The sequence below is a fragment of the Triticum aestivum genome, chromosome 7A, assembly GCF_018294505.1.
Source record: "Triticum aestivum cultivar Chinese Spring chromosome 7A, IWGSC CS RefSeq v2.1, whole genome shotgun sequence".
Classification (NCBI taxonomy): domain Eukaryota; kingdom Viridiplantae; phylum Streptophyta; class Magnoliopsida; order Poales; family Poaceae; genus Triticum; species Triticum aestivum.
In genome coordinates this window covers 656,608,547-656,623,612 of record NC_057812.1, presented here as the reverse complement: position 1 = coordinate 656,623,612, position 15,066 = coordinate 656,608,547, and the positions used below count along the sequence as shown (strand labels likewise).

General features: G+C 45.3%; 2 protein-coding genes across 2 annotated transcripts; both read right to left on the bottom strand.

Moving 5' to 3' along the window:
- Positions 1-2,923: 2,923 nt before the first annotated feature.
- Positions 2,924-5,932, bottom strand: LOC123154358 (chaperone protein ClpB). The gene is made up of 6 exons (XM_044573113.1): positions 5,650-5,932; positions 4,428-4,594; positions 3,999-4,339; positions 3,625-3,904; positions 3,349-3,546; positions 2,924-3,227 (listed from the first exon to the last, which is right to left on the bottom strand). Exons 1-6 carry the CDS (start codon positions 5,930-5,932, stop codon positions 3,189-3,191), a joined length of 1,308 nt encoding a protein of 435 aa, XP_044429048.1. The 3' UTR covers positions 2,924-3,188.
- A 6,783-nt stretch (positions 5,933-12,715) lies between these two features.
- On the bottom strand, positions 12,716-13,811 carry LOC123154357 (uncharacterized). The gene has a single exon (XM_044573112.1). It carries the CDS (start codon positions 13,738-13,740, stop codon positions 13,066-13,068), a length of 675 nt encoding a protein of 224 aa, XP_044429047.1. The 5' UTR covers positions 13,741-13,811; the 3' UTR covers positions 12,716-13,065.
- Between the last annotated feature and the right edge of the window lie 1,255 nt (positions 13,812-15,066).

The following is a 15,066-nucleotide window of genomic DNA, read 5'->3' as shown; positions in this document are numbered from 1 at the left end:
CTAAATGCAACCAGAAAACTTTCACATTTTATCCCAATACCTCCCATGCTAAGATAACAACCCATTGGGGAAATGTCGTGACTAATCTTCAGGAACATCTTGTTTTTCAATGTGCACAACAATCATTTTTCTTTGTATGCATGCATGCTATTTTCCTACGATTGGATAAAACCATGTAACTGAAGAAAACCATGTCCGTGTGGGTGAACGCGTGATGTTTGTTTGTGATTGGAATAGGAGGCAGAGGCAGTTAAACCTCAATGATGTGCCTATTTGGTGGCATTTATCTTGCAAAGTTATATGAGGTCGTTTTGAAGTAGCTATGTACTTTCGGTAATAATGGAAGAAGAGAAAGATCAGTACTAGAATAGATGGAGTAAACAAAGTACCCATAGAGAGAGAGAGAGAGAGAGAGAGAGAGAGAGAACATTTTTCTTTTCAAATTGTCACCGCGGCCACTGAATCATTGAGGGGAAAGGTGCTCAGTGCGTATCAACTATCAAACCTAATCATACTAGGATGCCGATCAAGCTACACATGCAACTAGGATATGCGAGTGGCATAAATAAACGGAGCCAATAAGAAGGTGTGCGAATAAAGAAGAGGCAGTTGAAACATGGAACATGGAACGTGAAAGGAGTAAAAGCAAAAAAGAAAAAAAAAGTAGTATATTGTACATTAAGAGGAGCATATATAGAAGTGGAATAAAGATGTGATGATGTGAGCAGAATATGGATGCGTATCATCGAGACAGCCAAGGGCCCAACTGTTTTGTTTTTACCAAGAACAAGGCTAAGTGTTGCAATGGCACGCCCATATATAGAACTTCCTTTTCCATTTGCGTGTACATAAACTCTTGCATATTCACTGAAGATACACTTGCCTTTTGTTAAAAAATCAAGAGACAGGTGGAGTTCAGTAAAACGATGGACATACTAACAGTCCACGAATTACCTACCGAATTATGTAAGGATCACTGAAATTTTATTTTATTTTTTTGCGGGATAGGATCACTGAACGTTGTCCGATCATAAGGTGCATGGAGTTTTTTATCACTGAACTTTGTCTGATTGTAAGGTGCACGGGTTTGTAAAATATATTGAATCAGCTCTTTCACAAAATACTCCGTCTCTGGTCGTGAGGTTTGATCTTGAATTTCTGATAACCATTATTATTGTGTTGATAATGGTAGAAGTGAACATGAACAAGCGCATCTAAATCACGATAGGAACTACTCCCTCTGTCCGGAAAAAAAAACTTGTCCCAAGCTTGTCCCTCAAATGGATGTATCTAGCACTAATTCCCAATTAGTGCTAGATACATCCATTTGAGGGACAAACTTTTTCGGACAGAGTGAGTACTTCTTACAGGAAACATATCTTACGGAACAGCAACCACTTTAGTTTATGGAACTTGAAGAACAGGTGGAAATCTACGCCCTTGTGTGTGTTCCAGTACCGTCCATGGAGCTTCTAGAAACGCAATAACTTGACAAAATGTAACACCGGAATTTGGTTTTCCGGATCCTACAGTAAGGAAACACATGCATTTGACAAAATGATATTTTTCCTATGAAGTCCCAAACCATGTTGTATTTCTTGAAGTTAGTAGGGATATAGAGCTATATATTGGACCCATATGATCTCTGTCGGACAAACTCTGTGCTCTGTGAATCGAAATCATACGAAGTTTCTTTGAGAATGTTGAAAGTTAATTTGAAACTAAAGAGAGTAATCTAGTTAGTCCCTATCTCCCAGATCACTCTCTTAATTAGCTTCACATGGAGGTTCAGAGATCGAGAATAAAATTAGAATCTTACGCACACACGAAACACTCCACGATTGTCTAGTTCATCAGACATGACCCATAGACATTTTCCAGGGCGGAGACGATAGGTTTTGAAGTGTCCCACGTGTCTTAGCTCTAATGTGAAGCTGGGCATACATGAGTCCTACTAGGCTGTAGTAGGAAAGGGAGCACCACTCATGTCGGGTCTCAAGAGAAGCCACAGCATCACCTTCTGCATCCTAATACCTCCCATGCCGAAAGGTCAACAAACTAGTGAGTATTGGACGTACTAGGTTCACAGATTTTTTTTCCTACTAATGAGAAGGAGAAGAGGAAGGAGATTCAGACCTCAACGTTATTATAACAGATATGTGTATGTATGTGAGTAGAAGAAGTAGCATTAGATAGAGCAAAAAAAGAGTGTGAAGATTAGATATAGGGTGGTTGGAGTAAATTATGGGAAGGTAGAAGGACCATCCATGAAGCCATCTTGTGCGAACCTTCGTATATAAGTACTGGTGAATCGGGATGTTCTCGTGCTGCGTTATCGTAGCCCAAGTGCGCAACCTACTTGGGCTAATCCTAATTTCCTTTTCTTAGCTTTGAGAGAATATACTGAGTTAAGATGATAACACGAGATTCAATGTTCTATACTTGGATTGGGTGTAGTGACAATGTGTCTACAATAGAAGGTTGTTTTATCATCTCCATTTGCAAGTCTACACTAGAAGTTTGTACTGTGGTGCAGCCTGATAAATTCTTTAGCACTAGACGATGCCCCGCACGTTGTTGCGAGAATATTTTGCAATACATTTCTAAGATATTAATAATTTTATGGAAATAAGAATATTCGGAGAAATAATATGTGAGCTAAAACTAAAAATACACATTGTTATTTGTGTTAGATTATTGTATTTTTGCAAAATATTTACTAAATATATCATGCATGTTTGCATGTTGAAGTTAATCTTTTCCTATGACTCATTGAATGTTGACGTGGGTCTTTTCTAATGCATGTTGCTTGATAAGGTGTCATGCTTGCATGTTGAGAGAAATAGGTTAGTGGGGGCTAGCTATTTAGATATAGAAAATTAGCATTTAAAACTAGTTACTGCTATAAACTACGAGGGCCACCTGTTGAATCATCACGTGCATAGTATATATACACGCCACTGATGAACGAGAAACTCATCCGCCAAAACACAAATAAATTTCAGAAATCCCTAGTTGTCATGCCAAAGAAAGCTACACAGTCTCGCAGTCACCGGGGAGTTGGATTGTTGCGTCACGGATCTGACACCTACGTCACTACTTCAAACTTAAGACCCTTGTCATTGGCAGCGTCAATGGAGACCGAGGAGCCTTCACAGATTCGTCCGCTGACCAGCATCTCGGAGAGATCAGTCATCACATTCTTCAGCAACCACCTCTTTACAGACCTTGCGCCATACATCCGCGGGTGCGGGACAAATTAAGCATGGATGGTTACCAAAATATAAACGTTGTTACCTTAAACATGAGACTAATATTGCCTCAGGTTTGAAAGGAAGCTGTGCTTACTGGGTTGTAAGATTCTGACAAAACCACGTCCAGCGCGGCATCACTCGCACATAGAGAGATGCCCCTGCTAGCTATGCTGGCGACAATGCTCTTCATCTGGATTTTCACAATCTCCTTAAGATTGTCGTGCGACAGCGGCTCAAATATCACAATCTCACTCATTCTGTTGCGAAGCTCGGGTTTGAAGTGTTTCTGAACCTGCAAGAACAAATGTACATGGCATTAAGCATGTTTCTACTGGTGACTTCACAACAGCAGTCTCTTGTATACACAAACCTGTTGCATCACAAGGTCCCGTGCAGCTTCCATTGTGATTTTTCCAGCCATTCCTGCTGTTAGGTGCTCCGCTCCTAGATTTGAAGTCATAATGATGATGGTGTTCTTGAAATTTACGGTCCGGCCTTTCCCATCTATCAACACACCATCATCCAGAAGTTGAATAAAAAGGTTCAACACCGATGGATCTGCCTTCTCCACCTCATCAAAAAGGATAACACTGTATGGATGTCTCCTGATTTTCTCCGTCAATTGTCCACCGTCTTCATGGCCTTTATAGCTTTAAGAAGGAACAAATAAAGCAATTACGATCAGTGAAATTAAAGTATGATATGAGAAAGTAATGCATGTTCAAAAAGATATACAAATTAAACCTTGGAGGTGCTCCGATGAGACGCAGCACGGATCCCCTGTCAACATATTCAGACATGTCAAAGCGAACTAACATCTTCTCGCTGTCAAATAACTGCACAGCAAGAGCTTTTGCAAGCTCTGTCTTTCCAACACCAGTCGAGCCTAAGAAGAGAAAAGAGCCTATGGGTTGGCCAGGCTGATCAAAGCCGGCTCTGGAACGTAACACTGCTTGTGCAACCAGATTTACAGCTTCATCCTGGCCAACAACTCGCTCCCGCAGTCTGCTCGCTAGGTGGATTAGTCTGTCCTTCTCCTCTTGGTCAAGCGCAGTGACAGGAATTCCAGTCCATTGGCTCACAACCTTCAAATAACAATGTTAAAATCTGCATAACAAGCATATCTCGTCGATCAAAACATTACAAAACTGTCATTAGGAAGAGAATGCCTACTTGTGCGACATGATTAGGGCAAACAATTGCCTCCTTCACTGCATTTTTAGAGCTACTCTGCAGAGTGATCACATTCTCTTCTTGATCACCAACTGGCATCATTGTTTTGGCTGCTGTGGCACCAGCCTCATCAATGAGGTCAATTGCCTTATCAGGAAATGGACGACCTACAGTAGACATCAATTAACTCCAACATATATACATTCTTGCCAATCATGGGAGCAAGTCGGCAGAAAGATAGCACCTGCTCCATTAATTGATGCATCTGACACTATCATGAATTTGTTCAATACCGTATACATGATTTATACATTAGTTAAGCCAAACAAAACTGAATGTACAGGTTGCAACATGGTTTAGCATGTGAGCTAGTGGACCTTAACAAGAATGAACATCTGACGATAACCAATTAAAGATCATATATAACCCTCTTTCTTCCCTTCATGTTTCATTAGATTTCCTATAATAAACTAGATGAGTTCATGCATCTACTAATCACCTCTGGAAACAAAAGGAATAAACGACGCGTTTGGTTGAAGCTCAGGTAATGTATTCACTGTTGTAATGAGAATACACTGTAATAGATTGGGGCTACGTGATTACATGATGTGTTTGGTTCACGTAAAGGAATAGGAAGACCGTGGAGTACCGTCGCCAGCCTTGTAGACTATGCCGGAGGACCGGACGACGGACGATGGCTGGGATGGCCCTTGACGGAAAATGAGATCGCCAGCCGTTCAGAACAACGCCGCTGCTCACGGCAGCGAAGCGACATCAGCGGCGCTGCCCATGACGTCGGTGAAGCGAGATCGGCGGCGGTACCCACGACGACCGCGGCGGCGAATGGAGATCAGCGGCGCCCACGGCAGAGGCAACTGGAGATCGCCGGCGCTTGGCGGTGGAGGCGACTGGAGATCGGCGGCGCTCAGCGGCGGAGGTGACTGGAGATCCGCGACGCTTAGCGGCGGTGAATTGATACGGCGATGGTACTGCAAGTCGCTGCTTCTTGGTCCTCACGCGGAAGAAAACGATCAGGACGAGCGTCGTTATTCCATACCAGGCTGTATCGGGTGTTTTCGATTTTGTGAAGGACGGTTTACAATTACACGGGAGCTGAAACCGACGCTGCCGAAACAAACGCTGGTAATGTAATCGTGATCCACTGTATTCGGGAGACAGCAAAAATGGCACGAACCAAACGCGTCGAAAATTAATTCCTCACCCGTGATGTAACGGCCAGCGAGCTGCACGGCAGCAACAAGAGCGGCATCTTGGATTTCTAAGCCGTGGTGCTGTTCATACTGCTGCTTTAGCGCCCGCAGCATGGCAATGGTGGCCTGCGCGCTAGGCTCCTCAACGTGCACCTTCTGGAACCGCCGCTCGAGTGCGGCATCCTTCTCAATGTACTTACGGTAATCATCAAAAGTCGTCGCACCCACACAACGGATACGACCACGGGCCAACGCTGGCTTGAGCATATTGGCAGCGTCCTGGCATCCCCCCATCCCATCACCGGCGCATCTCGTCGATGAAGAGAACTATCTTGCCACCTGAGTCCTCCGCCTATTTTATCACGCTTTTTATGCCTTCCTCGAACATGCCACGGAACACAGTCCCAGAAACCATCGCCGTGAGATCAACCTCCACGACGCGTGCCCCGGCGAGTGCCGCAGGGACCTTCCCGGCAGCGATGCGCTGTGCAAGGCCCTCGGCGATGGCCGTCTTGCCAACTCCTGCAGCACCGACCAGCGCGGCACAGTTCTTGGTCTTGCGGCAGAGGATGGAGACAACACGGTCTATCTCGCTGTCCCGGCCGACCACCGGGCTGGCTGCCTGCTTGCTGCCGGTCATGTCAGAGTGTTTGACAAAAAACTATCATTTTAGGGGTTCGCGTCCCACATAACTACCACTTAAAAAAAAGTGACCGAAAACTACCAAATTTTTTTAATTTTGTGACTAAAAACTACCACTTTCAGATAATGACCAGTTTAGACGATTTAAACATGTTGACTGTTCAGTTGACCATTATTACAGTTGGGACCCACACGTCATTCTTCTTCCTCCTCTCTTTATCTTTCCTTGCCATTTTCACAAACAGCTTTTGTGCATCCCGGCTCCCCGGCGGTCATCGCAGGAGGCGAGAGGGAGGCCGGAGCCTCCAGCTCGAAGGGAGGCCACCATCGCGGCGAGCCCTTGCTGCTGGGCGAGACTGCTGCTGCCCGAATTCTGCGCCGTCGGGCACGCGGAGGATGAAGAGGAGGTGGCACGACGCAGGCAGGGCAGGTCGACTACGAGGGAGCCGTCGACCAGATCGGAGCGGAGGTCGAAGACGAGCTCCTCCGTCTTGAGCCGCGCGGCGGCGCGGGGCAGCGAGTTGACGTGGGCGGGCCGTGAGGGCGCACCACCGACGCCAGAAGAGGCCGGTGCCCGCGGCGGCCCGGGCGCAGCGGAAGCGGGCAAGGATGAGGAGCAGGTCGTCGGGGAGGGCCCTAATGCGGTCCGGTGGTCGTAGCCGGGTGGAACGCTGGCAAAACTCCATTGACGCCCCAGATCTCGGGGATAGGCAAGGCGAGCGGCGTCCGCTCTCCTGTGAAGTTGACTTTGACGCCATGTTAGCGCTGACAGATGGGCCCTGCCTGTCATAAACACGCTTAAATAGTCTAAACTAGTCATTATCTAAAAATGGTAGTTTTTAGTCACAAAATTAGAAAATTTTGATAGTTTTCGATCATTTTTTTTAAAGTGGTAGTTCTGTGGGACGCAAACCTCTAAAATGATAGTTTTTTGTCAAAACACTCGTCATGTCACGGCCGTAGCTGCGCAGGCACGAGTTGCGCTCGTAGTACCTCCAAGCTGCCCAGCACAAACCGAAGGCTGCTCCAACACAGAGAGCGCTCTCCACCCCTCGGAACAACATAGACGCATGTGACAGGAGCCCATCCAAGACCGCACTTGTCGGAGTTTCTCCATCGGACACCATAACCCAGGTCCCAAGCCGAGAATCGTAGATTGCAGTCGCCTCCATACGGTGATGGTGATGAATGAAAAGACCTAACCTGAGCAACGAAGATACACTGCAATAATATTTCAACCTATGCATATATATTGCAGAAGTATCGGACTTCAAATTGTATTACAATGGCGGAGTTGTAACAAAATTTCTTGTTCTGTCTTGCTTTGGAAACCTGAGTTGTGATCAAAATTTGGATTTTTAGGGAGTGTTCAAATTTTGTCTGTTGAGAGGCAAGATTCCAAGATTAACCGGGGCGAACTATTTACTTACACAAATATTCACTCTCATCTTGATTAATCAGCAAAACTGGGATTTGAGGGGCGAATTTTGTTTTTACCAGAGTCGTGGGCGAAGTTACTCCACTCCTCCAGGCCGCCGCCGCCCGCTCCTCAGTGCCCGCCGCTCCGCCGCTCCACCAAGAGCTCTCGTCAGGTTCACTCCAGCTGGCGCCTCTCCACCCCTCGCTTCTCCTCTGCTTTCCAGGAGCGAGCTGCCCTACCTCCGGCGGCGGCAGCTTGAGCTCCAATCCTCCAGCGCGGTCTCGTCACCACCTACAACTGGGCCCCAAGGCTTTCTACCGCGGTCAGCTAGATGGTCCAACTGCGGGGTTCAGCCCACAAACCCGATTCTAAGAGGTTAGTAAGCCACAAGGAGCAGCCCATAATTGATCGGCCAGCAGTGGCCACAGGCATCCATAGCTTTTTCTTCTTCTTCTTCCCTTTTTCACATTTTTTCTTTTATTTTTTACTTTTTTACTTTTACTTATATATCGAAATAATTTAAATATATATTAATAAAAATAAACTTACATTCTGTATTTACAAATTTTAATCATGCATTTTAAAAATGTTAAAGGTGTAGAAAAATTGTTATGATGTATAAAACAATGTACAGTATGTAAGAAAATATATATATAATATTAAACATTTATTTAGAAAATGATACATTTATATAAGAAAAATGTTCCTGGCATATACAAAAAAATAGACATAAAAATGCATTTAAGAGAATGTTAATCATGTATTTAAAAATGTTACACATGTGTATAAAAAGCTGTTAATGATGTATAAAAGTGTACAATGTGTATAATAAAGTAGCCAAAAAATATGTTTTTCAAAATTTAATCATGTGATAGAAAAATGTTTTTTTCGAGAGTACGCAAATTGCGTACCATAGCTTTATAGAAGAAGAGAGAAATACAAATACAAGATGACTACAACTCGCTGCGAACAACAAGTGTAGCATGAACTCCACATCCGGCTAGTCCAAAGACAGCCACCTACGACAACACCACTACAACGCAAAGGAACTTGCCCAAAACAGAAAAACCTCGCCGCGTCTCAGTTGATGCCAGCCACCTCCGAAGAACTGCAACTCCCACCGAGCATCCCTTGCCGATGCACCATCCACCCTTAATGCCTAAAGGAGATGGCAGGAGAATGGCGGGACCGATCAGACTCGAGAAAGGTATCGTCTTGGAATCACTAGCGACGACCGTACATTGCGTCGCGGATGATCGATCATGAACAGTGGCGAGCGCCGGAGGAGCGCAACGAAGAACCTCCAACCCGTGTCTCCAGACACAATGCTCCCACCAGAGGGACGACGTCGAGGACGCCGCCATCGTGCCGATCCTGCACCGAATCAAGGCTTTCACCCGGAGACAACTACCAACACCAAGCGAGCGAGGGGATCTCGACGCACCTCGACGACGCCTCCAAGGAGGGGTAAGACACCCACGGGTGCCATCGCCGCCGGCCCAGCAAAATCGGACAAGATTTTCATCCGTAACGCCGCACATCGCCCCACCTCCAAGGTTTGGGGCAAGCAGAGAGGAATGCGGCCCCAACATCCACCACCAACCTCAGCCAGCAGCCTCCCGACACCTCGGCCATGGATCAGGGTCATCACCGTGGTCGCCACCCGCTCCAGGGGACATCCACGCAATGACCCCATCCCCTTCGGCCCAGATCAAATCCGGAAAGATCCAGATCTGACCCTCCTCTCCAATCACCGCTCCAGCGCCAACACCACCTGGCGGACACCACACCAGCCCCGATGCGGAGGAGGCCGAACGCCCGCTGCTCGTCAGGAGCTCCTTCCTGACAGAGCTTCCACAACGCCGCCGCCTCCGAAGCCGAGATCCATCGCTATCGCCTCCAGGCAGCGCCGACGTGCCACCCAGCTCCACCGCCCTTGCTGCCTCCCCATCGACTCCGCCGCTCCTCCAAGAGCCACTCCGCCTACCGGAGAAGCCCGCCGCATCCTCGCACCGCCGACCATCCACCACCATCGCATCCCCAGGGACGACCCGCCTCCGTGCGAAGGGGCTCGTCAGGGAGCGCCGCCCTCGCCCACCGTCTTCGACGGCCAAGCGTGGCCGCCACCGCCGGCGCCGGCGCCGGCGCCGGCAGCGGCCGGGGAAGGGAGATCAGGTGCCTCTGGTTTCCTAGGGTTAGGGGCGCCTCCGGAGCCGCACGCGCGTGCGACCCGGGAGGAGGAGGGAGCGCTGGGTCTTAGGAAAACGTCGTTGTTGTCGTCCTGATAGAAAAATGTTAAATGTTTGTATAAAAAATGTCCCTGTTGTATAAAAAAATGTATACTATGTAATAAAAATCGTAGACATAAAAAACATATATGTTTAAAAACATGTTAATCATGTATTTCAAAAGAATGTTCAACGTGTAAACTAAAAATGTTTCATGTATTTGGAAAAAATGTTAACTGCGTATAAAATATATATTCATGTTTTATACGAAAAGGGAAAGAAAAAAACAATGGAAACCAAAAAGAGATGGGGGCTTCTACGCGTCATACGACGGATCTTTTTAAAAAATCCACCGTCTCGCGAGCCATCGGATATGACAAAATCAATCAGCTGAACGTCTCTCTCTTCTTTGCAACAATGATCTTGTCATGGAAACAGTTGTAACCGAGATTGTGTTGTGGAGTTTTATGCAGCATAGGTTGTGTTGCGGGAATATATGTTTTGCAACATAGGTTGTGTTGCAGAAAAAAAATCATGTCTTCACTTTTTTTGCAACAATGGTATTGTTGTAGAAACTTTTTGCAACCGAGGTGATTGCAGATTTTTTTTCTTGGTCTTCACCTCTATATGGTGTTACGGAAGAAAGTTTTGCAACATCACTGATGTTTCTGCGACAAACTGGATGTTGCAAAACAAAACTAGGGATGGCGGTTTTGCCCATGGGTATGGGTATCCGCACGTACCCTACCCGAAAACAATGGGCATGGGCATGACTTTAAAAGATTTTGTACCCACGGGTAATGGGTATCCATACCTACAAAATCTATGGGTAGGGCATGGGTATTAACTTGCACCCATGGGTAACCCAATGGATATCCAAAAATTTAATAAATCAGAATTATTCCTATGACATGTGGGGTAAGTATCTAACTGATATGGCCCAACCCTAAATCTTGTATTCCCTAAACCGGCCATAGGTCATAGGCCCACAATCACCTTCTCAACACTCCTCTGACGTCCTATTTGACTTCTTGAAATGATGAAATCTTGACTCATCGCCATCGGACTCCTCTGAACTATCGATCCAGTGACCCTAGTTCCAACTGCTCATTCCCACTAGGCCGGGCTTCCACCAATCGCTGCCCATACTCCCTTGATACCTCCAAGAACCCACCCATTAGAAGAGGCTATGTTGGTGCTATAATGCTCGGCCATATGGCCATATCACTTGAATTTTAGACTCATTTCTCTATTTTTTTCAAATTTAAATGCTATATATGTTATCCAACGGATACCCATTGGGTACAGGATACCTGATGGGTATGGGCGTGGGTATCAATTTATGCCCATGGGTATTAAAGTGGGTGGGTATAGAAAGTTCCTGTGGGTATGGGTTTGGGCAGAAGGAGGTTGTACCCGCCCATACCCTACCCATTGCCATCCCTTAACAAACGCCACCTTCGTTCACCGTAAGCCTGCTGGATTGTGGTGAGGGAGGAGCGGCGCTGCCCGCCCCCGCCATCGCGTTGCCGCCGGCGAGCCCTGAACCCCTGACCAGGTCGCCTCACCGCCATCCTCCTCTTTGACAAGGTGGACGACATTGATTGCCGCTGAGGCACTTGCGTATAGAAGAGAGATTGGGTAAGAGATAAGACTAGGGAGAGAGATGTGTGTGGTCCAGTAGGCCACGTGTCTATCAAGAGAGGCGGCGAACGTCGTGCTATATCCGTCGGTTGAGTGATAGCCTTTTCCAAAAGAGAAACAAAGAAAATCAAAAAGGTACAATGGAAATGGAAAGAAAATAAAAAGGAAAAAACAAAGAAACCAATAAAAGGAATGGTTGTGAAATTCAAGAAAGAACAAAGAAAAACTAAAACATTAAGACACAAAGAAAAGAAAAGGAAAAAAAGTGGGAACCAGGAAGAAACAAGAAAAACAAAGGAAAAACGAGTGAAAACTATGTAAGAAACAAAGAAAACCAACAAAAAAAGAAACAAAAAACTAAAGAAAACCAGTGAAGAAACAGGAAAAGAAAGAAAAAAGCAAAAGCAAAAAAGGAAAAGGAAAAAAGGGGGAAAAACTAGAAGAAACGAACGAGAACATGAGCCTCGATCGGAACATACTTTTTTGCGGAAAAAAAGGAAGACACTGGTTAGTTGACCAACTGACTTTGAAAGAAAACATGAATAAAAAAATAACTTAAACAAGGTTCACAACATTTGAAAAAGTTCATTAATTTTAATCATATAATCATAGATTCGTTGGCTAGTCATTGTATAGAAGTTTACTACTAAATCACAATATTGTCTAGAAGTTACAATGTCATAAAATCATCCTTGCAGATTGTGGAAGAGTGAACTTCTAGGCAATATGTGTGTAAGTTTTTATCATCATTCGATTTGATTTTTTTTCTTCATTTCCTTTTTAAGGTAATATCAATGCCCTTGATTTATTCTACCTTAAGCGAGTCACATCGTAATTTTATAGATTATATTGCAAGTTGTATGTGGTTTATTTCTACCCATCTCTACATTCTTGAATGTTAAAGTTAACTAGAGGATACCATGCTTGTTGCTGCGATAATTGATTAATAAAAATTTGGGTTGATAACGTAAGAACCAAATTTAAAGTACATATGACTTACTATATTTGATCATGTATAGTTGCAAAAATATTTATTGAATATAAGTAGAGTAATTTATAGAAAACATTTTTCCATACATGGTTAGATAGAGAAAAGCGTCATGCAAGCTTGCATGTGTAGATAGAGAAAAAAGTAGTAGCACGGAGGGAAAAGAAAAATGACTTATACCAAATAGAAAATTCAGGTGACTTACAAATAGACGAGCCATATAGTTAAGAACATGTGTATACGACTGTCCATATATATACTTCAGGGGAAAGGACTCCTATGATCTTCTAACCCAAAACAAATCAATGGGTCGATGAAGGTAATTAAGAATGTGAGAACCAAACAACATAATATCTGTTGGTTCCTCTCGGCTCCTTCCACTGCTCAGCAAAGTTACCCTACGTACCAACACACAAACAGCGTATCTGCACATGCATGCATGCACATATATATAGATGCTACCATGCATCTAGACTCTAGATACGTACGTATAGATCGAGAATCTCTAGAAGGCCTTGGCCTTGTAGTTGTGGTGGTGGTGGTAGCTGCACAGGTCCTGCAGCTTGTTCCACGACTCCTCCCTCTGCATCTTGAGCTGCTTGTAGAAGTTGCCGATGAACGCGTCGGCCTTCGCGTAAAGTTCCTGCTTGCTCATGAGATCATGGGAGGAGGCGTCTACCTTGCACCTTTTCCGCCCTTCCCCCGCCTGATTGTCTTGGAGCGTCGACGTCGCATCGACGATCTCGCCGGCGTCGTGGGGGTCCGCGCTCCCGATGAAGAAGATGCTCGCCCTGGACGGGACTTTCTTGATCTCCTCCTTCAGTTTCTTCGCCACGCTCAGCACCTCATTGATAGCACCGCGATCTGCAAGCAGATTTACCTCCCTAAGTCGTCCTGGCAAGGGTGCCGCCATGATCGGCGGCTGTGAAGTGACAAGGTGGTGATGGTGGTTGGGAATTACAGCAGCAGCGGCAGCGGCAGGAGGCTGGCCTGTTAGCTTGGTCCCGGTTGAGACGGAGAGGAAACCGGCCTCGACGCCAAGGGCGACGACGAGGGCGTTGAAGAGGAGGTAGAGATAAGGGGCCCTCAGAGAAGGAGGCACCATGGGTACGAGGATGAAGAGGAGGAGGAGCGCGGCTATCTTAGCCAGCTGGGGCAACCTGACATTCGTTTTTTCCATAGCACCTATTAGTTGGAGAAGAGGCTAGAACGTACTACGTGCTGTGGTATGGCAGCTAGCTAGGAGAGAAGGATCGGAGTAGTGTAGTATTGGCCTCTAGTTGGCCGTGTATTTATAGACTACACGACCGTGGTGGGTAGCTAGCTACCCTCCGTTCACACGAAAATTGCTTTTGGAGGCCGAGCTTCGGGGTGGCCTCCATTTGCAATTTTTAAATTTCATATTTTTAGGTTTTAAAAAACAATTGAAAAAATACAGATATAAATGGAGGCATAATATACACGATGTGTAAATTTTCTGGATGAGATACATTGAAATGAGGTTGTTAAAAAATGTAGGACCTTTCAACATATGATATTATTTATTCTCAAAGTCTGTGAATTTGGTTTTTACATGTCGCATGTCATGGTATTTCATCCTGATTTTTTACACACATATACATTTCATCCTTTTACACTTGAATATATATTTTTAGATTTTCTTTCTGAAATTAAAAATTTTGAACTTTGAATTTTTTTTTCAAAAATTCTGGGCTTCATCTAGCCCGGTCACCAAAACGCCCCACTCCCGTTCACAAATACAAGATGTCCTGCTAAACTTTTTCTAAATCGGATGTGTATAAACACATTTTATGTGACGTTCATTTATTTTAGTACATATATAGCCCATATTAAGATATTCAAAACATCTTATATTTGTGAACGGAGGGACTAGTAGACAACGAAGGGTCGGAGAAGATAAGCTCAAGGTGGTTTCTTGTGTAGGATCGAGAGCGAAAGGCTAAGCTTTTGCGTTGTTGCATCAACGGCGACATGAACAGATGCCATGTGAGCTACGCACAAAAGATCGACATGGCACTGGAGGTAGGAATAGTAGTACTCTTTCCGATCGGGCGACGGTGATGCGCGCGTGTTGTGGAGCCACGTAGGGCATGGCCGGTGGGATATTCCAGCCGGCCGGGCGCTTTCTCGTGAATCCTGATCGAGGGTGGGATTTCATTCGCTGCTAGTACATTTGTATTGCATTTGCATGTCGGCTAGCGCTCCCGTCTTGTACGTCATGTCCGTATGTTGACATGCATGGTCCCGTAAGTAACCTTTTTATCCCGCATTTACCTTTCACTCCTGCTTTTTTATCGCTACTTTACAACCATCTGTACGCGTGGATGGTGATGAAATAATGTGGCAAATATCGAGACGGCAACTGTAACAAGCGAACGTGCTCGCGGATGAGCCACCAACTTTATTCGGGTGAATATCTTGTGCTCCGGGAGAACCTAAGTTAAGCTCGGATGCTCCTGTGCAAGCTTGGCCGTTAGATCTTGAT